This window comes from Danio aesculapii, chromosome 5, assembly GCF_903798145.1.
Source record: "Danio aesculapii chromosome 5, fDanAes4.1, whole genome shotgun sequence".
NCBI lineage: Eukaryota > Metazoa > Chordata > Actinopteri > Cypriniformes > Danionidae > Danio > Danio aesculapii.
This window is the reverse complement of record NC_079439.1, coordinates 37,679,246-37,706,434: the sequence shown is the minus strand read 5'-3', so window position 1 is coordinate 37,706,434 and position 27,189 is coordinate 37,679,246. Positions and strand designations below refer to the sequence as shown.

Genomic DNA, 27,189 nt, shown 5'->3' with positions numbered 1-27,189 from the left:
AATTGTAAAAACATCTGTTTTTGAAACTAATGAAGACAGCAGAAGTCAACAATTCATTTGAATTATTTAGCCTGACATGTTTACTGCTCCAAAAATGTTTCTCAAAATAAAATATATTGTGTATATTTTGTGTTCAAAGGGGAAAAAGTTTTTTTTTTAACCCAGACATTTAAAAACAACATATTTTAGAGCAGTAATAATCACAATACCGTGAAACCATGATATTTTTATCCAAGGTTTTCATACAGTCGGAATCTTATACCGGCCCATGCAACATCAAACTTTCGGTCTCTGTGAGCAGGTTCAACCTGTTGCGAACACATCTGCCTCGTCGCCTCTTAGATACAAAAATTCTGAAAGACCTTTTTTTTTGGGGTAGGGGGTCTGAAGAATCCTCTTATGATGAAATGAAAAGACATGAATGACCTTTGACCTGTAAAGAGATCCTGTTGGTCTCAACTGCGATCAAAGTTACGGATTTCCACAGATACGCGCGTAACTGTTCGGGAGCTTTCAGGACATGTTTGTGCACATATTCAGTCATCCACAGCGGTAATAATTATTCTCAGAGTTGTGTTACTTTCAATCATGTGTCCGTGTGCGTTTCCGTGTGTGTACGCCTGAATGTGTGCGTGCACTTGTGTATGCATGAGTTAGTGTGTGTGTATGTCATGATCAGTGGTGTTATAATAGGAGTTGACAGTGAGGAGATTAACTCTGTCAGAGTTTCAATATGTTGAACAGCAAGAGAGGACTCACGCAGACTCACACACACACACACACACACACACACACACACACACTTCCCTCTGTCTCAGCCGGCATTTCCACAACAGACCTGTTCCTCTCTGAAGTGTGTGTGAAGTGGCTTTTGTTCCGTCGCTGATAGTATTTCACGGTGTTGTGGATGTTTGTCAGGGTATATATAAGTGTGTGTGAGTTGCATACTGCGGATGTTAGGCTATATCCTGAGTCTAACTATGCCACGGCTATAAAGTGTGTACATTTTAACGGGGATTGAGTTTGCAACTTAAAACCATATTCTGCAGTCGTTATATAACACAGACAGAGAGAGAGCGACAGAGGCTGGCATGAAACCTAATTTTTATTGTACATCCGTGAGTGTGTGTGTGTGCGCGCGCATGTGGAGGGCTTCATTAACAACAGTGCTTAAGTAACAAACGCACATTGTCTGTCCCTGACCAAGCATGACCGCTGGGCTCTCTCAGCCTCCTCAAACGGCTCTCACACGCACAGGCGCACTCCGAGCCCAGCGCCCGTGTTGTTTTAAGGACTGTAATGTTTGTAGTTGTAGGGTCTGTCGGAGCACACGACGGAAGAGGAGCAGTGGCAGCTGCTGGGGGGGTGGGTTTACTTAGTTGCACTTTGGGGACGAAATTGTCCCCAGAAGTTTGCTATATTTGTCAAAACTTCCCTTTGGGGAGGTCCAGGACATCCTCAGAGGTCAAAACCATTCCTAAAGTAAATTATTATTGTTATTTTAATTGTAAAAAGGCTAAAGGGTTTATATTAGGGTGTGGGGTTATGGTTAGTCTGTTGAAAGTATAATTAGCTTTGTTTATAAACAGTGGAAGTCTGTGCCGGAATGTCCTCATTTAGATAGTTAAGGTAGTCATGTGTAAACAGACAGGCTTTTGGGGGGGATTTCAGTGACGTCTTATAATTATTTACAATTCTGTTGTTATTTACACACCTTTGTGTTGTTCCAAAAGTGTATGATGTTATTTATGCTGCATGGGGAGAAAACAAAGATCATTTGAGAAATGCGCTTTGTTTATTTATTTATTATTACTTTTTTTTGGTGGTAAACCTATTATAAGGTGAATGTCAGATGTTGATGGCAAAATGTTGAACGTTCAGGGCAACACGATGTCGCAGTAGGTAGTGCTGTCGCCTCACAGCAAGAAGGTCGCTGGTTCGAGCCTCGGCTAGGTCAGTTGGAGTTTCTGTGTGGAGTTTGCATGTTCTCCCCACGTTCGCGTGGGTTTCCTCTGGGTCCCTCCACAGTCCAGAGACATGCGGTACAGGTAAATTGGGTAGGCTAAATTGTCCGTAGTGTATGACGGTGTGTGGATGTTTCCCAGAGATGGGTTGCGGCTGGAAGGGCAATCGCTGCGTAGAACATGTGCTGGATAAGTTGGCGGTTCATTCCGCTGTGGCGACCCCAGATTAATAACAGGGACTAAGCCAAAAAGAAAATGAATGGATGAATGAATGTTGAATGTTCAGTGCCCTGCTTCATATAAGTATTAGATTATATCACCATCTGATAACATCACCATATCATCATGGTACCACCATAGCACATTTTTGTAAACATCCCTACATTTTTTTGTAAAGTCTCACTATACATGCCCTTTTGTCTATTCTTTTTAACCAATGCCACTAAAACGGCACAATTGTTCCATTTTTGAGCTCATTTCAGGGGATTTCATTACGTTACCCAAGGCTTTAACTCCTAAGGTTACAATGGGAATTCAGACGTCATTTATTCACCTTCCAGACTTGTAAATTTTTTTTAGTCTTCTTTGGAACACATAAACTTTTTTAACTCTGAATGTCCAAACTACAATGAAAGCAGACACTTTTTTTTACTGTCGAACTCCAGTAGTGGCAAAAGCATTTTAAAGGTAGGCCTTTTTGCTCATGCGATCATTCCAAGGCTTCTCAAGCAATGTGATAGCTTTGTGTGAGTAAAAGGCTGAAATTTAAGACAGTTTTCCCAGAAAATCCTTCCAACCACCAAAGCGCTCAAATATCATTCCTGCATTTTAAACATTCACAATGTCCTGCCTCAGGACACACCAGGTTTGAATGCATCATTTTGAAGGACATTCGAGAGGCAATATAGAGTTAAATTTTTCTTTGTTCTTGGAACAAAGCTGTCGTGTGGAATCTTATAAGATGAATGCCCTTTACACAATATTTTTTAAATTAAATATTGGAGCTGTAAACATTTTTTTACTGTGAAATATATGTACTGTAAAACCCAAAAAGTTAAGGTAACTCAAACCATATGAGAAAACCGATTGCAACAAACCATTTTAGTAAAAAACGAATCCTAATGAGTACTGTGAACTTAACCCATTTGAGTAAACAAAGCAATTTGAGCACAGTAAAACCCAATAAACGAAGAGAACTCAAACCAACTAAGTACTGTAAAACCAAAAAAGTTAAGGCAACTCAAAACTAATCTATATGAGTACTGTAAACTTACTCAATTTAAGTTGAAGTAATGAGGTATTTAATTAACTCACCTTCAACACTGAGTTCAAAACTCTTTTCAAATGAGTAGAATTACTTTCAGTCAATTCTGAGTTAACTACAAATATTTCATTTCATAAAGTTGACTGTTGTGTTTTATAGTGTAGTAATTCACCTTTATCACGTAGAATGATATATGGTAACTTTGTTGAAATAGATTACAATATCATATATTTTTTAAAGCATAAAATTTCAAAGGTCTTGTAATAACCCCCAGTGACCTTCCAGGGTAGGGCTGTGCGATTTGGAGAAAATATAAAATTTTACCAAAAATGCCATTTTTTAAACAGATGAATTGCGATTCAATTTTGTTGCAAAGATTCAGCTCAATAATCTGTATCATAGCTTCTTACTGCTAAAATGCAGTGTGTTAGTTTAAAAAAAAAAAAACTAAAAAGACATCAACTTTTATTCAACATGTTATTTTTCCATTTATTCAAATTTGTTTTTAACTATTCCTACTCATTTTTCAATAGAGCACATAAAATAACCTAACCTTTTTGTAAACGACAGTCTACATGTAACTTATTATACAAACAAAAAATAATAATTATAAAATACAGTTGTATAGTATATTGTATATAGTATAGTATATTGTACTATTAGTATATATTGTACTATTTAAAAATATATATATATTGTTAACCTTGCCCAGGTACTACAGATGCAAATTAGCTTTTTAACTCTGGAACAATATGTCATATAGTATTTATTTATTAATTAATAAAATAAATAAATTAATTAATTAAATACAGAACACTCAGCAAATTAACATGGCTGATAAGAGGCAGATTGAAAAGTTCTGATTGGGCAGAATGAAAGTATGCTCACTCAATTAGCTAGTAAGACTATCACACACAGACGGCAGTCACACATTTACTCTGGGCAGGAGTAAATGCATTAAATAATACATATATATTCCATATCTCTGCTACTTGCGATTAGCTAATCGCAGAATTTCAAATCGCGATTGTGATTCAATTTCAATTAATTTCATAGTCCTACTCCAGGTTTTTGTTTCCCAATGACTATTTCAAAGAGTGCCCCATAAAGGGTTAAATAATTTATATCTATAATCTTAATTCATACAATATTTAATGTTTTACATCATTCAAACTCATAAAAATACCTACATTTATTCTTTGACTCCCACCTCTAAAGTATAGCCAGAACGTAAAGAGTCACACTGAGGTTGCAAAATAAAAGTCACTAAAGTGCTGTGGTTTGGGGTGTGTGCTCGCATATATCATTATATTTTGTCTGGATTCCTGTCCCTCTGGAGCAAACCGTTTCCTCTCTCCTTCTTGCGATCAGCCATTATGCAAATACCAAGACTTATGAAGGCCAAAAAAAAGCAGACGTCAAACACCAGTTGCTCTGTCTCGCTTTTTAAACAGGGAATGGAGCACTGTATCATCGTGATTAAACCCTCTCTTGAAAGATCTCTGTCCATAATGTATCTCTCCTTAACAACACACACATGCTTCATGTACAACAGCTGTCACGTTCCCTAAAAAGTGACTTTAGATATTCGTAAAGCCCGTCACACTTCTCACACACAACATACACAAGGGTGTGAGGTGGGAAATGATTAGCGTTCTTTAAGGAGAAGTTTGCAATCTGTTTGCTCCTTCACTTGTCCGTGTGCGCATTCACACTCTCGTGTTTGCTTTCTCTTTTGGGTACGTGCGACAGTACACACTGGCGGATTATGGGCATATATATCTACCCTTAACACATTTATAGTCGCGTGTAAACAAAGAGAAGCATTGCAAGTCTGGCAACTCCAAACCTGCTTAAATTCTGCTACGTATACACACACACACACACACACACACACACACACACACACACACACACGCACACACACACACACACACACACACACACAGCGGGCCATCAGTCACACCCTTTTAGAGTTCAAAGCTCCTCCATCCTTTTTATCCACTTTCCAGTCGACAGCTCAGACCATCACACTCACTAAACCCATCATTCCTTGCCCGTGTGTGTGCATGCGCGTGTGTGTGTGTCCGGAGAAATGGTCACGCTTTCAGTCAGCTAAATGCCGCTATAAAGCATCAGAGAAGCTGAAGTCTCCAGCCTGCTTTCATCTGCAGCTGATCTGAGCTCAGCGCTCTCTGCATGCAGTTTCAAGTCACAATAACCTTTATTAGCTCCAGCTGACCTGAGAACAGATCTCTCGCACTGCAGTTTTAAGCTGCTTAGGGTTACCTGCCATTAGAAGACTTACTTCTGAACGCACACCGGGAGATCAAACTCTCCTCACTGATCTTCGGTTTGCTTGAAAACACCCGAATGTCAGGCTCGGGACGCCCCCACAGATAGATGGGGCTGAAAGCTGTTTACTGGTCAGGGAGCTGTGGAAAGCCGCTTTTAGGGCTACGTCTGAATCAGCCATTTTAAAGGCTCATTATTATTTAAAATGGAGGGGAGAAGGAGTTTAGAGCCATTATTGGTGAGACAGTGATCTCTGCCTGCAGCTGGACAGAACAAATGGAAAATCGAATTATAAAACAATGCTGAAAACACACTTGACGCACACACATACACACACGGCTAATTCATAAAACATGAGAAAGAGAGAGAGGAAGTTTGTTCGTCTGTGTGTGTGTGTTTACAGGTTTGGCTGTGTGCTTGTGAGGACTTTAGAAGTGTCCTCAGGGATTCATAAATGACTTTTTTTTTGTAGGACTGCACAATATATCATTTTAGCATTGATATTGCAATGTGATCATTTGCTATAGTCACTTCGCGAGTATAGACAATGTTGAGTCTGGATTATAACTGATCATTTTGCAAGTGTTTTTTGAGTCCTGTGACTGTGTGAAGGTTTTAAATGAAAAATTGGGTTGTTTTTAATTTAACAACGATGAATTTGATTGAATTGTTTATACAACTAAGACTATCCAGTGATATTTTACATTTGAATATTCAATTACTGTATACCTGAATACAGTTCGACTCCTCGGGAGAACAATATTGCAACATAGGCTCTGAAAACGTAGCCCTATATACGTTTCTGGAGATCGTGAATTATGTAGCCAGAGCTACGTATGGCTGCATTTTGTCTTTAAAACGAACGATACAGGGGAGGTATGATGCCGTTCCTTTTCTCGCTTACCAGCTGAGCGCTTAAATGCAAATGGACTGCTGTTATCAGTTTGTCTGGTAGCTCGACACGTATGTCGGCGGACTTGAGATGCAGAGCGAGGTTGACCATGACAATGGGGTTCAAGTCTGGTTTAGAAAGCAGGTAAGACAAAAACAGAAGCCAAAAAATAAATAAACAAGTAAATAACAGGGTGAGAATGTGGTAAAATCTGAAAACGTGGTAGAAATCTTGTGGCTCTTCTTTTTCTGGATTGCTTTTCAAAACACTGCGGTTGGGTTTACGGAAGGGGGTGAGCGGGTCGATCTGTGCTTTTAAAAATATTATTGGTTGGGTTTAGGAAAGGGGGCGGGTGGTGGGAATCAATCGGTTGGTCCGTTAGTCAGTCGACAGCAGCCTCTGGTTAATTTACGTGAGGACAGCAGGCGCAAATGGCACTCGCGAGAGAAATTTGAGATTTGAAAAGGCGTACACAGCAGCCTCTGGTGGATTCGCAAAAATAAAAACTGCAAAAAAGTAGCTCCTGGGACATATTTTGTTCTCTCCAGAAATATATATAGGGGTAAATAATCAGAATGAGCCTAGGTTGCAATAAAACGCTGTTTATTTAATGAGTATCTTTTCTTTATTAAATTTATCTGTGCTTGTAGATTATTTATTATATTTTATACACTCCTATTCAGAATCATCTCAATCAATCTAAAATGATAAATTATTTCCAAATAGTTATTCAACTCATCTAGTGAAACTGTATTCATATCACAATATATATTTACTGTCAATCTGCTAATAATTGTGATGTTTGGATTGTTGGGTAGTGCACATATCACATCAAGGGATGAACTGATGAAATAATGAAGTGCTAAACTGATGTGTATTTTCATAATATCATTGATAAATGGAGAATAATAATTTAAAAAAACAGATAACTGACATTCTTTTTGAACTTTTTGACCCTTCTGGAAAAAAAAGAATCATGGTTCACATGAAAAAACAACACAAAATTGGAATTACAACTTTTTGAAAATAACAATGAAAATAAAAATAAAAAAACTCCTCTCATCAAAAGTTCAATACATCAAGCTGACTTGCCATAAAGTAGCCACAACCCGATTTGGTTAAAACAATCACACTACGATCAAGGTGAAAAACCTGGAAAGCTGATGGCTTGGAGAATAAAAAAGATACAAGCAAGTAGGTCTATAAATTCTATCATCTTAGATGATGGACAAACATCGACAGATCAATTGGAAATTTACAATGCTTTCAAACTCTATTATGAAAAATTATACAACTCAGAATGTTTAAATAAAAACAACACAACATTAATTAATTTAATTAATAATCAATTTAAAACTGACGACAATATTAATGTTTTTAAGCAGCAGATTCAGAAGCATCATTTCACACTGAACACTGAAGTAATCATGATAAAAACAGGAATAAATTATGATAAAATGTAAGAAGTGTGTCAATAACGGTTTATTACAGTTTTCACTGTATTTGTGTAAGCAAACACAACTTTAGTGAGCACAATGTATATTTTGTAAAAGCTAAACTCCAACATTTGCGTATAAAATAAAACACTAACAACGAGGGAACATTTAGAAAAATACATTTTAATTTCCAATATTGCTTAATATTTCATTTAAAATAGTTATTAAACAATTCAGAATAATGTTAGTTGGATGTTTAAATGCTAACATTAAAAAACTACAACAGAAGAACTGAGGAATTTAACAACTTTACAACTTAAACACTTTAAATGTAAAACCACTATGTCTGAAAATGTGCTACCAACACAGCCACTATGTTTATTTATATTCTGTGTAAGATGAGGGCACAAGGTACATTCACTCATTCTTCTCCACATTACCATGACAGAGACACACACACACACACACACAAATAGTGTGATGACAGATTTGTTTAGTGTCTAATGACAACTTGTCTTTGTTCTCTGCTTAGTTTTCGTTCTCAAGAGTGTCTTTTTACCACTTGCGTTATTTCTCATAGGTGTAAATATCAATCAGTGATGCGGTCACAGATAACTATGTGTGTGTCGACATTACTATTAGTAAAATGACAATTTCTTCTCTGTGTGTGTTTGATTGGGGTTTTCTCTCAGGCATGTTTGAGTGAGCTGTCAGCCAAGTATAACCTGTTTGTGTGTGTGTGTGTTTGCATTTGCTTTAATTGCTCTGTAATGCGAGATTCTGTGAGGAAGAAACATACACACTGAAACAGTTTCTGCATTACTCTGTCTTGTGACTCAATAATACACCCATACACAGCGATTAAATGCATATTATACTCAAAGTGTGTGTGTGTGTGTGTATGTGTGAGTGTGTGTGTAACGGTGGTATCCTGGAGGAGCTCTGGAGGAATTCATACCTTTCATCTCACACTCAGACAAACACAATACTCCTGACAGTGAGTGGGAGAGCAAATATGTGTGTGTGTGTGTGTGTGTGTGTGTGTGTGTGTGTGTGTGTGTGTGTCTGAGGGAAGACGAGACGAGAGAGAGAGATAGACTTTGACAGAGAGGAGAGACAGAGTAAATATGAGCATTTCTGGCTTTTTTCCCTTCTTTTCACCCTATATATATAGACTGTACACTGTCTGCCATAGCAACTGCTACTGTCATGCCATTGCATTTGGAGCTCAGAAAAAAAAAGATTTGTAAATTTGGTTATGAAGGCTGTTAATAAATAAATGAATGCTCATGTGCTGTTATGAATAACACTGTGTTATTGTTAGTATAGTTTTGAGAAACTGAGCAAAATATAACATTTTAATTTGTTGTTAGAATTTAGAGATAACACAAAATACACCATTTAAAGACACTTTGAAGCTGCAAAATTTCCAGCTGGAAAAAAGATAGCAACAGTAGCTACTTCCATTATGAGTTATTTGAAGGACAGATAAAAGCATTTAAATTAGATGTAAGACTACAGTGTAAAATAATATCTGTTCATTAACAGTTTCTCGTATTGTGCGATTTATGCTGTTTTGCATATATTTGCATATTCTTCAACGGCATTATTGGATCTTGATCTCTTGTTAAAAAGTTTAACAAAGTCATTTTTATGGCCCGTACTGAACCATTTCGTACTGTACTGAACTGTACCACTCAGTAGAAATGAGGCATTGACATTTTTACAGTGGTTGAAAAACTGTTTGACTGTTTGAGTTGGTAGTTTAAAAACCGTCTTGTTTAAAAACAGACTTATTTCTTATACAATATATTTGCATATTGTATTTTATAAATAAAAGTCTTGGATCTGTAAACTTATATATTCAACAGAGAGTTGACAGAGCAGATATTGAGGTTTTATAATGAATTTCAAAAGTACGTAAAGAGTGTACACTATAAAATGCTGGGTTCCTTCATGTTGTCCCAGCACAAATCAATTAAGTCAACTTAATCGTTTTTACAAATGTAAGTGGACTGAACATAAAACTGTTAAGTTGTCCCCAAAAAACCTTAAGAATTGTGTTGTTTCAACTCATTTTTACAAATGTAGTTAGAACAAGAAGCAAAAGTCTTTTTTTCATAACATGTAATTAAATGTATATAATTTAAATCATTTTATTAAATATTTGTAGTTTCTTAAGAAAATCAAGGGGGGGGGTAATTTTGACAGAAAATTAACAAATGTTTATGTAAGGAAACATGGTGATAAAAATGTTGACTATTTTATGTATGTATTTATTTATTTATTTATTTATTTATTTATTTATTTATTTATTTATTTATTTATTTATTTATTTATTTTATTTTATTTTTACAAAAGGTAATATATCAGCCTGGACAAAAGAAATGTAATCTGCATTTTTTGTAAAATAATTGGGTATTTTGTGTCTTTATTTTTCATTATCTTTTTTTTATTTGTTTGTTTATTTAATTATTATTTTATGTAATCTATTATTATTATTATTATTTTTTGTTATAATTTTTCATGTGAGGCTCAGGATTCAAATTACATGAATGATGGATATTATCTTATTACTTAAAGTAAATTTCTGACATGTTTTGCACTAAAAACGTTTGCAAAAAAAGTTAATAGTAAAAATGCAATTGTAAAATTTGTAGCGTTGTTACTTGTAAATTACTAAAACTCAAGTAATATAGTACAATACTTGTTAGTCACAATATTTAATCCCTAAACACTCTCATTCTTTTGTATTTTAGTACAATTATTTGATTTAGTAAAAAAGAAAAAATATATATATTGTGTGAATTTGTGGAAAATAATATCCACACAATTCCTTCATGTTGTCCCAACACAAATTGATTAAGGTAACTTTTTACAAGTGGAATGAACATAAACAATATAGCTGTCCTTAAAAAGGACTCATTTCAAAGGACTCAACTCATTTTAAAAAAGTAGTCTGAACAAGCGGCAAGTCATTTTTTGAGTGTACAGTGGCTAAAGTCAGTTTCAGGGCTGAACAGATGTAAGATCTCTGTTTGCACTGTGGGAAGACCTGTCATATAGATGTCTTCCTGCAAACTTGATCTGAAACTATCACATGTCACAAGAAACTCGTATGGCAGTCCAAAAAATAAATAAAAAATAGAACTAGTCACAATATTTCAAGTGTATTGTCATCACAGTTCTCTAAAAACTGCAGAATGTACTGAACTGCAAACTAAAAATAGTTGAGTTGTGCTTTTGTGGGATCCCTGGTGATTTTTCCTTCGAACACCAAGATCAGGGTGAACGGAAATGACGCCGAAAAACAGCAAAGTGGAACAGTTGTTGTGAATTCTGTATATTTGCAAATCGGCAGGGAACTTTAGCTCGACCTTTAGCCTGTTTGAACTGGTGAAAGTAATCTGAGTGAACAACAGAAGCTAAAGACATTGAGGAGGAGGAGAACAGGAAACGAGTCAAGTGGAAGAATGTACTTCTGTCCGATCGTGTGATGGAGAGTTATCATATTCCTCCAAGGCCGACGCTGATAAAAAAAACCTGTGCACTTTTGCCTGTGGGCTGAAATTTCCAGAAATCCCCATTACTTGCTTTCTGTGTTTTTATCAGAAAGGATAGGAGTGGATTAGCCTATATATCTAGATTAGAATTGTATACTAGAATAAAGCTTTCACTGTGCTAAAGACACTGGTTTTATATAATAAATTCTGCTTTTAATTATATCAGAAATACAATTCATCTTTTTTTGGTAGTATGCTTTAGTTAATCTGTGTTCATTACAACATTACAAGTCTACAATATGTCTTCATTGTGACAGATAGGCTAAGTGAATGTGCCTCAGGAATTCTTAAGCTCCTCTGATTACTGTGATTTGGAAAACAGGGCAGAATAAAAACAGAACGAGCTGTTAAATGTGGAACGTCATCAAATTTGTGGGTTTTTTTTATGAATAAGTCAAAAGTATTGCTGTATAATCAAATCATGTTGTGACTGTGAATATTACACACAAAAAAATTAGACAACGCCTGCATGTTTGTGTGAATGACTGGCTTGATTTCATACTTATGTTTTCTTTATCTCACTGTAAAAAAATAACTATAAATTAACAGTTTTGTTATTCATGTTGTTGTTTTTCTTTTATTTATGCTTTCCAGGGCTTGTAAAATCTGGTAGTCCAGTTGGGCTACCAGAATCAAAGGGCAAGTGAGAGTAAAAATATATTTTAATGCCTTTACGTTCACTCAAAAAAATTTTAATCATGTTTTTTACTTGAGAAAAGCCACAATATAAACAATTACCTCTCAAGTAACGCACTGTTTCAATGCACGTGTTTTAATTTAATAAATAATGAAGTTTCTATTTGGGCTACTTACATTTATATTCGAGCTACCAAAAACTAAAGAGTGCCTGCCCGAGGGCTACCAGAGATTTGAAAATTTTGCGGGCCCTGCTTTTGAATTGCAATATGGGACCTTGATCTTTCCTCAAATAACATTTGATATTGAAAAGTTTTTAAAAAGTGACTTTTATTGACATTTTGAATAGTTTGAAGTATTATATTGCTTGGGTCGGTGTTGTAAATTATAGTACAACAGCAGGTAATAAACGGCCAGTACCTTTTTTTGTTGCTATTTTACACAGGTATTCCTCTCTATATTGTTTCTTATACAATATATTGTTTCAAACTACTAAATCTCGATAAAAAGTCACTTTGTTAAACGGCACAGTAGTTGAATTTCCATCATCAAAAGTCAACAGAAGAGAGATCAACGTCCCATAATACAATTCATAAGCGTATTTAAACAGAAAAAAACCTGTGAATCGCAAAAAATGAAAACTGCCAAAATATTTATTACAATTAAAAGATATTTTTTTATATTGTATGAAAATATGAACCCATAACCTTCATCTCCAGAGCAGTTCTGAGAGTCACTTCAGCAGCATTTTAATAACTGTAGTTTCTATAACTGTAGTCATAAAATGTACACACAAAAACTGACAGAACCTCTGTGACGAACTGCCAAAAGAAATGTTTGGTTTAACTTGAGGAAATTGTGACAAATTAAGTAAGTAAGTAAGTAAGTAAGTACATACGGAAGTAAGTAAGTAAGTAAGTAAGTAAGTAAGTAAGTAAATAAATAAATAAAATTAAAATGTAAAAGATAAAATTCAGATAAATGTACTCTTGAAAGCAATCATAAAAACCATAAATATTTATATCAATAATACAATTAAAGTAAATTATAATATTTAAACCTTTTTTTAATGACAAATAAATGACACAATTGTTCTTCCATACTTTAATTTTAACAAGAATCAAATGGAATTTGATAAAAAAATAAAAGTAGATTTCTATGAATGTTACTTTGTTTGAATTGTTATGAAACTGAATATGTTCATGATTTCAGGTAATTGAATTTAATTAATTAAACACATTTAAAACTAATATATATTTTTAAATACCAAAAAAATATTGCTGTAAGGCAATGCCTAGGAATTACACATTTTTCTTTAATCTTGTCAAGACATTTTTTGTAGTCTCCATGAGGAAAATATATGACAATTCTCTGATAGAATATACAGATTACAATATAAAAAGCCTACAAAGCCTGTGTGTGTGTGTGTGTGCTCCTGTTTAACAATTTTTTTTCTGGGCATATTTGCCCTCAAGAAATGAGTTAAATTTGACAACCTCAGTTTTGGGGCATTCAGATGTGCATTGATTTATAAAACGTCTATATAAATAAAGTAGTGCATGCATTTTGAATAAACTCTTGTTCAGTTTTTCCTCCTAAACAGCAGAAAGTTTATTCAGTATGTGTGTGTGTGAGTGTGTGTGTGAGAGAGAGAGAATTAATGAGGATGGAGGGGGGGCTCTGCTATGGAGATTCCTCATCTCTCTTAGACTCCATTCACTCATTTCTCTCATTCTCAACGAGATGCCCAAGGCTCAGTGTGTTTTTGAGTGTGTGTGCAGTTGTTATTGTGAGTGGGATATGTGTAAGCTGTCGTGCTCGCTCTCTCGCTTTCTCTCTCACACAGACAAAGAGCCACTTGTAGGAGCTCTGCCTTGAGAGTGGACAATCACATGACCACCACACTCTATACATACACCCCGCGTCTCTCTCTGTGTGTGTGTGTGTCTTTAATGAATGATAGGTGACAGCGTTTTCCGCTAGGATATGTTACACACCTGAAATAAAATCAAACTTTCCAGTCTGGAAATGTGAAATAAAGTGTGTGTGCCGTGCGTTTATGGGTTGCCGTTGTTGTTGGTCCATTGTGGAGGTTAGACGTAATGCCAAGACATGTGATTACAGCCGTTCTCAGAATGCAGGCTTGTGTGTTAAGAGGTGTCTGTGTCTATGTCTCTCTCTCTTTCCCTCTCTCTCTCTCTCCCTCTTGAATGAGGCTGATTTGCATGGCTGCTGTATTCAGTATTTAATTGGTGCCATTCAGTCCTGGTCTAATCCCGTGTTCACTTGTTTAAAAAGCGAGGAGGCCTCTTATTGAGTGTGTGTGTGTGTGTGTGTGTGTGTGTGTGTGTATGTGCGTGTGTGTGCGTGTGTGTGCGTGTGTGTGTGCGTGGGTCTAACTCTTTCACACAGTGCACAGAAACTGAAGTATGTGTGTGTGTGTGGATAATTACATTTACAATTTGAATTAAGACATCTCCCCCACTCTCTAAAGTGCTACTGATTTAATTCAATTTTAAGCAGGAAATGGCATTTTTTATTATCGCTGTCTTCCTTTAATTCGTTTTTTGTTACATGTTTTATATATATATATATATATATATATATATATATATATATATATATATATATATATATATATATATATATATGTATATATATATTTATTTATTTATTTATTTTATTTGTATATAAAAAAATCACAATGGTTAAATCTAATAAGATTTATAAAAATGTTTTTATTAAAATTAAGAGTTTAAATCAAGATTTAAATTTACAGTTAACTAAAACTAAGTTCATAACAACTCAATTATAATTAAAAGCTAGGAAAAATGTAATGATATAAAATGTAATGATCAAGGTCCCATAACGCAATACACAACCGTACATAAACTGTACATAAACAAAAAAAATGGAAACTGATAAAATGTTTCTTACTATTAAAAGATATTTTTTATATTGTATGAAAACATGGACCCATAACCTTCATCAGAGCTGTTCTGAGAGTCACTTCAGCAGCATGACTTATATATATATATATATATTATACATATAAAAAATAATAAAAAATCTAATTAGGTAAATCTAGGTAATTAGGTAAATCTAATAAGATTTATTAAAATTTTTAAATTAAAATTAAGAGTTTAAAATCAATATTTAAATTTACAGTTAACTAAAACTAAATTCATAACAACTAAAATATAATTAAAAGTCTGCAAAAATATAATAATATAAAATGTAATTTTTATATAACTACACAGACGTATTCAGTGAAGTTTATTTATAAACTAATTTCGAGAGGATCACGTGCTTATGATTGCTAGCCACTTGATCCGCATGATCCAATTCTCAATGCACCAATCAGACGGCTCCTAAGCTACTACAAATACCCTGGGTTACATTCCACCGCTATCTTTGTTTTGAAGAATCCCCCCTTCCACCCCTACTCCTCCTTCTTCCTAGATGGGTGACATGGCGGCCCAGTGCTTAGCACTGTTGCCTCACAGCAAGAACGTCTCTGGTTCCAGGCTTTACCAAACCAGCAGACGTTTCTGTGCAGAATTTGCACTTTCTCCCCATGCTCACGTGGGTTTCACCCGGGTTCCCCGGTTTCCTCCCACCGTCCAAAAACATGCAACTTAAGTTAATTGACTAATCCAAATCAGCTCCATAGACATGCTTCTAGTATGTAGTTATCTCTCAAGAGCAATCACTATCTGTTCATTAATTACTACAGCAGGGGAGTTCTCGAGATCTACCTGAGCTCAAACTCCCCTCTCGCCTTGCAACGGGAGGGAGCCCCGGGCTCGAGGATCTTATTAGCTCAGGGCTCTCTCCCGGGACAGCATGCTAAACAAGCTTATAATCAATCATCAGCTAAGTGTGAACTCTTGAAATAAAACAAAAGGTAATCAAACAACAACCTTAAAACAAAATTACAGTTTAAACCAGGGGTCACCAATCTCGGTCCTGGAGGGCCGCTGTCCCTGCAGGATTTAGCTCCAACTTGCCTCAACACACCTGCCTAGATGTTTCTAGTATACCTAGGAAGACCTTGATTAGCTTGTTCAGGTGTGTTTGATTAGGGTTGGAGCCAAAATCTGCAGGACACCGGCCCTCCAGGAACAAGTTTGGAGATCACTGGTTTAAACTATCAATAACAACTACAAGTTTCTCAATAACACTAAAATAAAAATAGTAACTTTTACAAATAATAAGTAGAATTATGTTATAATTCTGAAAGTTTAAATAGACCCTTTTCACATTTCTGGGTTTTTCTGTAGCGGAAGTTGTCATAGTTGGGAAAACTTAGAGCGCAGTGAATGGGAGAATTCAACAAAAAATTTTTTTACAATCTTGTTTGCTCAAATAATAAAAAAACAGACTTTCAGAAAAAGGAAAAAAAAAATGTGCGAGACTGATAACGGCAGCCAGAGGAGAGAATAATGTCAGATTTACTGTCCTGTCTCATAGACGCTGCATTAGAAACGCCTTGCAGAAGCGGTCATTTGTTTTGTTTTTTGTAATTTGAAAGAGTCCACAATTGACGTAATTAAATCTGTTATGCATTATATAATACTATTGAGTCATAAAGTGAATTAAGTTATCAAACAAATTACATACATAAACCTTAAATAGGATTCAATAACAGAATCAAACAGAAAGTGCTTCATGGGTAATTAATGTACAGTTGAAGTCAGAATTATTAAACCTCTTGAGTTATTAGACCCCTTGTATATTTTTTCAACAAATTTCTAAACATAATAGCTTTAATAACTCATTTCTAATAACTGATTTATTTTATCTTTGCCATGATGAATGATGAATAATATTTTATTAGATATTTTGCAAGATGCTAGTATTCAGCTTAAAGTTCAGCTTAAAAGCTTAACTATGTTAAACAGGTTAACTTGGCAAGTTAGGGTAATTAGGCAAATTGTTACATAGCGATAGTTTGTTCAAAAAGAAATTAAAAGGAGGGCTAATAATTCTGACTTCAACTGTATCAGCACTCTTTGGATAAGGGTTTCATTCAATTTAATTAAATTCATGTTTATTTCTATAGAGCTTTTACAATGTGGATTGTGTCAAAGCAGCTTAACATAGAAGTTCTAGTAAATTTAAACTGTCAGTCCAGTTTTCAGAGTTGAAGTTCGGTTCAGTGCGGTTTAACTTTCACTGCTGAAAGTCCAAACACTAAAGAGAAAATCCATCGATGCACAGCTCCACAAGTCCCAAACTAAGCAAGCCAGTGGCGACAGTGGCAAGGAACAGAACTTCACCAATTGACGAAAGTGAAGGAAAAAAACTTGAGAGAAACCAGGTTCAGTTGTTTTCATCAAGATACACCAAAAAAGTCCAAGGCACTTGAAAAGGAAGTGAAAAAGTAAAAAATCCTTTATTGACACGGCTATTCTTGAATTTTTTTAATTCATAAAATTTTTTTAGAATATCAATAAAGGCTTTTTAAAATTTTTACTTTTTTGAGTGGCTTGGACTTAAGCTTTTTTTGTTTGTTTTAATAAATATTTTATTTAAGTGAATTATTTGCTACCAAATTAAACAAACGTTAAATGAAAACAAGAAATTGAATACCGATTTTCTTCAAACTAATCTACTTCCTTTAGGAAACGGAAGCGTTAGGCTAAATGGTTATAAATTTGCTGGTGAGATCTTTTCCATATTGGCACTGTGTGTGTGTGCTTTACATAGCGAACTGCCTATTATTGAAAGTCTTTGAGCTTCCAATACACACACAGACTCGCAAACAATCCCTCTCAGGTCCTGCTTCTGAAATTCTCCGTCTGCAGCAGCTGCTGATTTGACAGGAAGTGATGAAGTCTTTTCTTCAAAGTTGAGGAGGTCAGATTCCTCCTCCTCCTCGCTCGCTTTCCCTTTCTGTTTCTGATTTGTTCAGTCATAGCCGGCCGTCAGAGGAAGGGCACGAGTTTTGACATCTTCATTGATGGGGGGAAAAAGAGAGGGATGAAAAGAGAGATCTGGAAACAGAGGGATAAAAGAAAGGGATAGACAGGAACAGAGGAGAGGCCGCAGACAGAGGAGGCAAATGTCACACAAAGAGTTTAACCCTGCAAAACTCCTTCAGTCATGCAAATCTCTTATTCTCTCACGCGCACACTGACATATTCTGGGATTCCGCATGTCAACGCCTCAGATCTGCCACATTACTTAACTGAAATCCTTCATCTCTAGGCTGATCGCTTACTACCATGGGATTCAAAAGCTAAATGTTTGATTTAAAATGCAAGATTATTATTAGTGAGTCTGGTCAAACTCACTTTAGTATCGGTTTTACTCTTGAATGAATACTTTAGCATTACTTTTTTAATAATGACCTGATATTATAAATATATTATTAATCATATTATCTTCTTCATAAGTTATATGTTTTTTTTTTTCAAAAAGAGTAATGTTTTTAATTATTTTATATTTATATTTATTTGATAAAATACGTAGTATTCGTTTTTTATTATATATTTGATTTTATTTATTTTATTTATTTATTTAATTTACAAAATAAATATTTTGAATTTATTTATTTGATGGAAAAGCTGAAATTTCCTTAATCAATCCAGTAAAATTGTATTTAAAAGTGTTACAAATAAAGAGTTTAGCAGTAATTGTCTGACCTAACCGACACACGCTAAGCACAAACATATGACACACTCACATACACATGGATGTAAGCTGCTTAACTTCCTGTTGGCAGTTAATGTAGATTGCAGTAATTGAAATTGTTTTTCTAGTGTCAGATGACCCTTGCTTTAGGATAAGCCAGCATTGACAACAATGACCAAAAATGATTGCTCAATATTTTATGGGATATTTTTGACTTTAGTAATTAAACATGATTGTGATCAGTATAATTTATACTGCCAAATTGGCTGATTTAGGTTTGCTGTGAATAAATAAATGACCCTCATAACCTCAAGTAGGTATCAACAACAAGTAATTCATTGAATCATTAGTTCAAATAATTCAAAAACGCAGATTCATTTAGAAAGAATGCAAGTGTCTTTATGAATGTATCACCGAGTCACTGTTCAAAAACAGATTGTGCTGCGAAGCAAAAAACAATACTGCATCTAACGCTTGAATTATAGGATCACCATATTAGTTGCAGTGCATTCTAAAGGCCACAGCACATAGATATATACACTAGATATTGCATACAGACTATGAGCATACGTCAATAGCGCAGCCACATTTGTACAGGGCTCCCAGCACTAATGTCATTCAACCGCTCTAGACCAAAGCCAATGTGAAGATGCTTGACTTTAGCGCTGTGTACAGGTGTAGTAATGAGCAAACAAAGGCAGAACATTTTATGGGTAAAATTTTATTTATTACATTTTTGTATGTTATGAACTTTTGTGCTAACCAAGTTACGTTACTGATGATAACAAAGTCACTCACTTACTGCACTGACCATAAGGCAAAGTAGCACCAACTCGCACTAAATTATAGTCTAAATTATAGTCTTACTGCTAGTTTTGTTGAATAAAATAAGCAAACAATGTACATGAAATATGACAAGATGCTGCAGTACCAGAAACTTGTATTATTGTCGGCTGAGAGAACGAGTCGTTCAAATTGGGGATTCATTCACAAACGAATCACTCTCTCCATTAGAATGAGAAGTGAAAGCGGGAGTGAGGGTGTTTCAGGACACGGATTAGATCAAATTTAACAGGTAGGGAGGATAATACATTTCCATGCACACAAACACAAACACACGCTCTTTGTCAGAAATGCCTGTGCGGTCACTTATCCATCAATGTTGAAAAATTATGTAAAATTATAAATTTTGTAATTTAAAAAAATATTTGCATACTGACCACCGGGAAAACTCCCGATCATAGATAAATGCATATATGTGTACATATCTCTGGCTCTGGATGGCCAGTCCTCCACTGTACCTTGGTCCCACATTCATTTCAAAGGAGTGCTTCCCTGTACTAAAATGGTGGTTCTATTGACGCATTCCTTCCAATACACAACAACAGGGTAGGCGACATCTAATGTAAAAATCTATGGCCACAGCTTACTTCAAAACAAAATAAAAAAAAGAACTGAAATGATGTAATTTCAAACCAAATCTGGTCACAACAAAGTTGTGCCCACAAACAGCCCACAAAAGCGAACTTTTTGGTAACTTAACTTTTTGTTTCAAAACACCTTCGAGCTACCATTGGTACGTGACGATTACGCAATCGGTGGGTGTGTTTTGTTACTCCATCTTGTTTGACGTGCTTTGTATTCGCCAAGTTCATAGTTATATTGAAGAAAAACATCCACTACAACAACACCAAATTAGCAACATGAATACGCTGGAGGGTCGAGTAGCAGAGCTGGTAAAAATGTATTGGCACTTGTACCATCGCTTACGGAAAGTTTCACTCACTAGATGAGAACATTTCTGATAAAATTCTAAACATTGGAGGGTTCTGAAACTGTATACCATCACTCTTTCAGTATACCGTCTATTCGATAACATGTTTTGCCCTCAAACGAAGAACAAAAAATAACTTTGTAATCTCAATATTTATTTATTTATTTATTTATTTTTGCCAAGTGAATAGCATACTAACAGCACATCATCAAAACAACAACAAAAAATAACGATCCTAAACACTATGGCTTGATCCATCTACTCCAGTTGATCTTTCTTAGAAACTCTACCTACTAGACATTATTAGTTTGGTAATACCACAGCCAAAATAAATGGCACCAGTAAGAAAACTGTACAATTGTCTCTTTTAAATAATAGATTGGCTGTATCAGATATGTTTTAATCCTGATTGTGTACCTATTATTGCATTATTACATTGTTTTTATTATATTTGACCTTTCTGTTGGTTGGATCACATGCTTTGTTGTATATAGTTCAACATCTAAACTGTTCAATAAAATAATAATTAAAAGAAACAACAACAATTAAAATATTATTGTAGCCAATAAATATTCTACATACATAATCCTTGCTAAATAAAAATAACCATTCCTGAGTCGACAGTTCAGTCTTTTGTCATTCATTTACGTTTTTTTAGCCACCGATGCATATCCTTTCTTCTCTGTTTCAATAAGAGACATGTAAGCTATCATAACTCAGCCTGTGTGTTTATATTCTTGTTTACACGAGTCTGTCTGTTCCCATTGTCTGCTGTCTTCTCATTGAGAACATAATTGTGCTTCTCAATGGCCGTAATCACTCAGTCATAATTGGATTTCACAATCCTGTACACACCTCAGACACAGACTCAGGCATGTGAGCGCACATACAGCCCGTTCTGTGAAGTAGACGGAAGCCTGTGCCCCAGTAAAAGCTTTTTGTTGTTAATCCGTCTGTGAAGATGTCTTGTGTGCTCTTATGTGTGTTAAACCAGCGAACAGCCTGAAGCGAGGAGCGAAGAGCGTGCGCATGTGAGCAGAAATAACCAGCTGAATTACATTACACTGAGACATTATTGGAGTTTGATCAGGGCCATATATCAGGAAAACACAAGTCCTCATGAACTCGCCTTACGAGTTTTTTATTTAAAGGTTCTGTGTATCTGTTATTCAGTATATATGCACTACGGCTTTGCAATATGATGATATATATCATATAGACAACATAAAAAGTCTATCGTTTCTAGGGCTGCACAATATCAGAATCAGAAAGAGCTTTATTGCCAGGTGACAGAGCTGCTACAGTGCAACAGAATTCCTGAGACAGGACTAAAAACAGATAATAAATATATATATTTTTAAAATAGAAGGAAGTAGTGAATGCAAATATACAGATTGACAAGTGTATGTACATGTTTATTACTATATACAACGTTATATGTGCAGCTGTTATGTGCAAATTGGCATGTAAAGTGTGTTGTTAAATAAGTGTATATGTGTATAAAAGTGTATAGCAAGTGATGTTGGTTCCACAATTACTATCATCAAGTGTTCATGAGATGGATTGCCTGAGGGAAGAAACTGTTTCTGTGTCGGGCTGTTCTGGTGCGCAGTGCTCTGTAGCGTCGACCAGAAGATAACAGTTCAATAGCAGAATATCAGTTCAATATATTGTTTCAGCATTGATATCACAATGTGATCATTTGCAATAGTCACATCACATCACACACATATCACATGCAATGTTGAGTCTGGATTATAATTTATCAGTTGCATTTGTTTTTGAGGCCTATGACTGTATTAGGATTTGAAAAGCCTTTTAAAAAGTAAAAATGAAATAGTCTTTTACTTGTGATCAACAAACTATTAATTGATTGAAATGACAGAAATAATACTATCGTTATTAGGATATGAGATGATATATTAATTTGAGCGTAATATTGCTTACTGAAACCTTAAAAGTACAATGTTTACATTTTGCATTTTATTTAGCAATTTTTAATGTTGCAATTATACCTGCCATCATTAGTTTTTGAAAATTATTTTATTTTAATTAATATTTATTTTGTATTTCTACATATGAGATAATATATATCAATGTGTGATATAAGATTTTAGTCGCATCGACGAGCCTTGTTATATGCACATCCTTTTGATTAGAGCGAGTGTGTGTTTTTGTGTCTGTACATGTGTTGTTTGTAGTTTTAGGGGATTTCTGCGTTTGTTTTTGTCTGTCCATATGTGTATATAGTTTTAGGGCATGTCTGTGTGTGTGTGTGTGTGTATTTGCATTTTTCTGGTGTGTATTTGTGTGCGGTTTGCAGTAAAACGCTACTATGTTGCAATCATCTCCCCTTACAGACACATATTGATGCACTCACACTCATGCAAGCCTGAGTTGGTGAGAATGAATCATATATTCCCTGAATGTTGATCAGCACTATGAACAATAAATTATCAACTCTAATAAACGAAGCATGAGGCTTCCCTGTTCAATAAATCGCACTGTGCAGATTCAGCTCCATCTCTATCCAGGACCATTTCTGACTCTGTTCTGCTGTTGCTTTAAAATTTGGAATTGTTTTATATTTTGAAATATGTTATTAAAAGGAAAAAAGGAATGGTGATAGTCCCTCCGGAGCATTTTGTGGAGGATCTTGGCAGTGCGGAGGGCTATTTGAACCCAAGATTTTCCTCTCACAATCGTGAGGTCCAGAGAGATGCAGACTCTACTGAGAGTCTGTTTCTGAGAGGATTGTATAAATGCGTTTAGGCTTCTGCTGGTATCAATTTTTCTTGTAAGCTTTTATCACTGTATAATACGGTATTGTCACTATATTGACCTAAGGTGCAATATAGATTACTCTAACAGGTATGATAGCCAAACATTACATTGCTTTTATTGTATATACATGCGCAAAGTTGCAAAAGGATGATAAATTAACATTTTGCCATATTATATTTGCACTTTACAAAGTCTTGTTAGTAAATGTTAGTTAATGCATTAAAATCAACAGTGAGAAATAGTCTTATTGTAGTTATATGCTATATGTAGTTGTGTTTTTTCTTTAGTAGTGGGCAACAATTAATTGCGATTATTCACATCCAAAATAAAAGTTTGTTTTGACATAATTTAAGTGTCTGTATATATATATATATATATATATATATATATATATATATATATATATATATATATATATATATATATATATATATATATATATATATATATATGTGTGTGTGTGTGTGTAACTGTGTGTATTTATTAAGTGTATATGAGTACACACAGACATGCATACTTCTGAGAAAATGTTTATTTATATTTAGATATACAATATACAGTTGAAGTCAGAATGAATAGTCCCCCTGTTTATTTTTTCCCCAATATTTGTTTAATGGAAAGAAGATTTTTTTCTACATATTTTTAAACACAATAGTTTTAATAACCGATTTATTATATCTTTGACATGATGACAGTAAATAATATTTTTTTAAGACACTTCGATACAGCTTAAAGTGACATTTAAAGGCTTAACTAGGTTAATTAGGCTAACAAGGCAGGTTAGGGTAATTAGGCAAGTTATTGTATAATGATGGTTTGGTCTGTAGAGTTAAAAAAAAATAGCTAAAAGGGGCTAATAATTTTGACCTTAAAATGTTTAAAAAAAAAAATTAAAAACCGCTTTATTCTAGCTGAAATAAAACAAAAAAGACTTTCTCCAGAAGAAAAAATATTATCAGACATACTGTGAAAATTTCCTTGCTCTGTTAATCATCATTTGGGAAATATTTAAAAAGGAAAAAAAAATTCAAAGGGTGCTAATAATTCTGACTTCAGCTGTGTGTATATGATACAAATTATTTAAGCATTTAAATATCTTTGTAACAAAATAGTTTTGTATAGTTTTGTAATGAAAAATTTGATTAATTATAGCTTCTGAATGCCGATTTCGAATAATTGTCCAGCCCTAGTGTGTATTACATATAGATAAGATATATTATGTCAAAACAAACTTTCATTTTGGATGTCATTAATCGCAATTAATCATTTCCCAGCAAAATATTTTGTGTTGTTTGGCATTAACTAAGAAATTAACATTAGCGAAGATTAATACATGCTTTTGTACTTGTCATCACATTGAATTTAGTTAAAGTAACTGATCTAGCCTTTCTGTACAGTAACATTTTCAATGTTGTAGGCCAAATATAAATATATTAATGTTTATAATTAAATTGCCTATTAGGTATTTGCCCAGTTGGTGCTGTGATAAACACTAGTACAACAATCTGAATATTCTAAACCTTTTAAATAATTATTCATACTATTTCGAAGTGTTCAAGATATCAATATTGACCCTTTTTGTTATTACAATATATCGAGGATACTGAATATTGGCATATGTCCAAATGTGCTTGATATTAGTTCTAACTTTGTATGCTTTGTGTTGCAGGTTTGTGTCTGGGAAGGGCTTAGTGATTTATCCGGAGATTGGTGACAAACTGGACATTATCTGCCCCAAAGGGGACATGGGGAGGCCGTATGAGTTTTATAAACTCTACCTGGTGAAGAAAGAGCAGGCCGAGTCCTGCAGCACCATACTGGACCCCAATGTTCTGGTGAACTGCAACAAACCAGAGAAAGACATCAAATTCACCATCAAGTTCCAGGAGTTCAGTCCAAACTACATGGGACTTGAATTTAAACGCTTCACAAACTATTACATCACCTGTAAGTAACCACAGACTTTTTTTTATGTCTAACCTAGTTATATTATTGGGAATGGATTTACAGCGATTCATAAAGAGAGTAAATTTTGTCTTTGCTATCAAAAATATTAGTAAAAATATTACATTTAGGGGCAAGCCTATTGACAATGTGCATTTTAATACCTGAAGCCAGATGTATTGTTAACGCTACCTTTTAGGGGTTCCTGAGGTACAAAAAGTCTACTGCTAAGTAAAAACGATGTTTTGTATTGTATTTTAATTTGAAAGTTATTTCTTTTCTTTTCTTTTATTTTTTGATGTTTTGTCTTTTTTATTACAAAACAAAATCATTTTGGGGTCTCGAAACACAACCCTTTAGAAAACTGCTGCAATACCACATACACTGTAAAAAGTGATTAGTTACTTAAAGCAAGTAAACTAATTGCCTTAAAAGCAACAAGTTGACTTTACAAAAATAATGTAGTAAACCCATTGTAACTTGGAACTGTTAAGTTGACTTAATTTTTATAATTATGAAGATTGTACTCATTTTTAAAAAAAAATAAAAATAAACTAATCACTTTTTTTTCAATACCCCTCAATTATATATATTTTTTCAGATTTTCTGTCTGATTTTCTCTAGCAAAATGACATACAGTAACTATAATAAATCTGCTCTTCCAGACGCCAGCGTATCTTCTAAATTCAATACAGGCTAAAACTGTAGATATTATAAACTTAATGAAGCACCAAATACATGCTAAAACAGTCTGACACTGTAAAAAGGGACTAGTTGACTTTAAAAAGTGAGTACAATTAGCATAATTATAAAATTAAGTCAACATAACAGTTCCAAGTTACAATAGGTTTACTTATATTATCTTTGTGAAGTCAACTTGTTGCTTTTAAGGCCATTGGTTTTCTCGCTTTAAGTAACTAATCACTTTTTTACAGTGTACAAGTATCTAAAATAACTTAAAAACTAAATTTACTAAAAAATACAGTTAGAAAAATTGGTCCAACTTAAATAACTCAAAAAATGACTTTTGCTGCTAGTTCAAACAACTAAAAATGAGTTGAATCAAAATTCTTTTTTTTTTTCCGGGGACAATTTAATTCTATTATGTTCAATCCACTTAAACTTGTAAAAACAACGAAGTTAACTTATTCGATTTGTGTTGGGACAACATGAAGGAATTGTGTGAAATCCAGCATTTTTGACAGTGTACGCCTAAAATAAATATTTTCCTACTTAATTTCTTGCTGAAAACGGTAATAAATTAGATTTTAAAAACGTAAATTGTTTAGGTTGTAAAATTTGTAGAATGTTTAATCTGTCATATGCAAAAATACTTGTCTATTCTATTTATTTATTTATTGCAGACATAATCGCATTATTTATTTTATTACAGACATTACACATTGCCAACTACTGACCTGGCATGCATAATGCAGCTTTATTGGTTGTTTTCACAGATTCATATACAAGTGAATGGTTTTGATGATGTTGGCGCCTGTACACTAAACTTCAAAAACACAAATTAGTGCAGCGCTATCATGTTAACATAGTCAAAATGGTACAGTTAAGATCTCTTTGATAGAGCTCTCAGTGAAGGATGACTTTCAAGCAACAAAACAGCACGACAGTTCAGTCCTGAAGCGCTGATTAATCATTCATTCAGAATTAAAGATTTCTTACACATTCAGCAGCATGAATACATGCTAAACCCTAAGCATACAAGATGAAAACAGCAGGAAGGAGCATGGTAAATGTGACACACTCCTTTATACTAAAGCTCAGCATACCCACCCCATTTACCCCGCTTTCTTTTTTTAACTCTTTCCCCAAGGATGGGATGTCTCATTGGTTGTCTTGCCTCACTGAGTTTTTGGTCTCTTGGCCATGATGCCCAGACATGTCCCATAATCCACTTCACCTCTACTGACCCATCACCACAACTACACACCCAACGAGCAGCAGGACTGCTATTAGATCCAATCAAACACACACACAGAC

General features: G+C 34.5%; 1 protein-coding gene across 1 annotated transcript in view; it reads left to right on the top strand.

The window, feature by feature from the left end:
* The window catches only part of efnb1 (ephrin-B1), a 58,283-nt gene that overhangs the window by 5,596 nt on the left and 25,498 nt on the right, over positions 1–27,189 (top strand). The window contains exon 2 of the mRNA XM_056458100.1: positions 24,917–25,194. Within this exon, the coding sequence (XP_056314075.1) occupies positions 24,917–25,194 (278 nt within the window). The remainder of the gene's footprint in view (positions 1–24,916; positions 25,195–27,189) is intronic.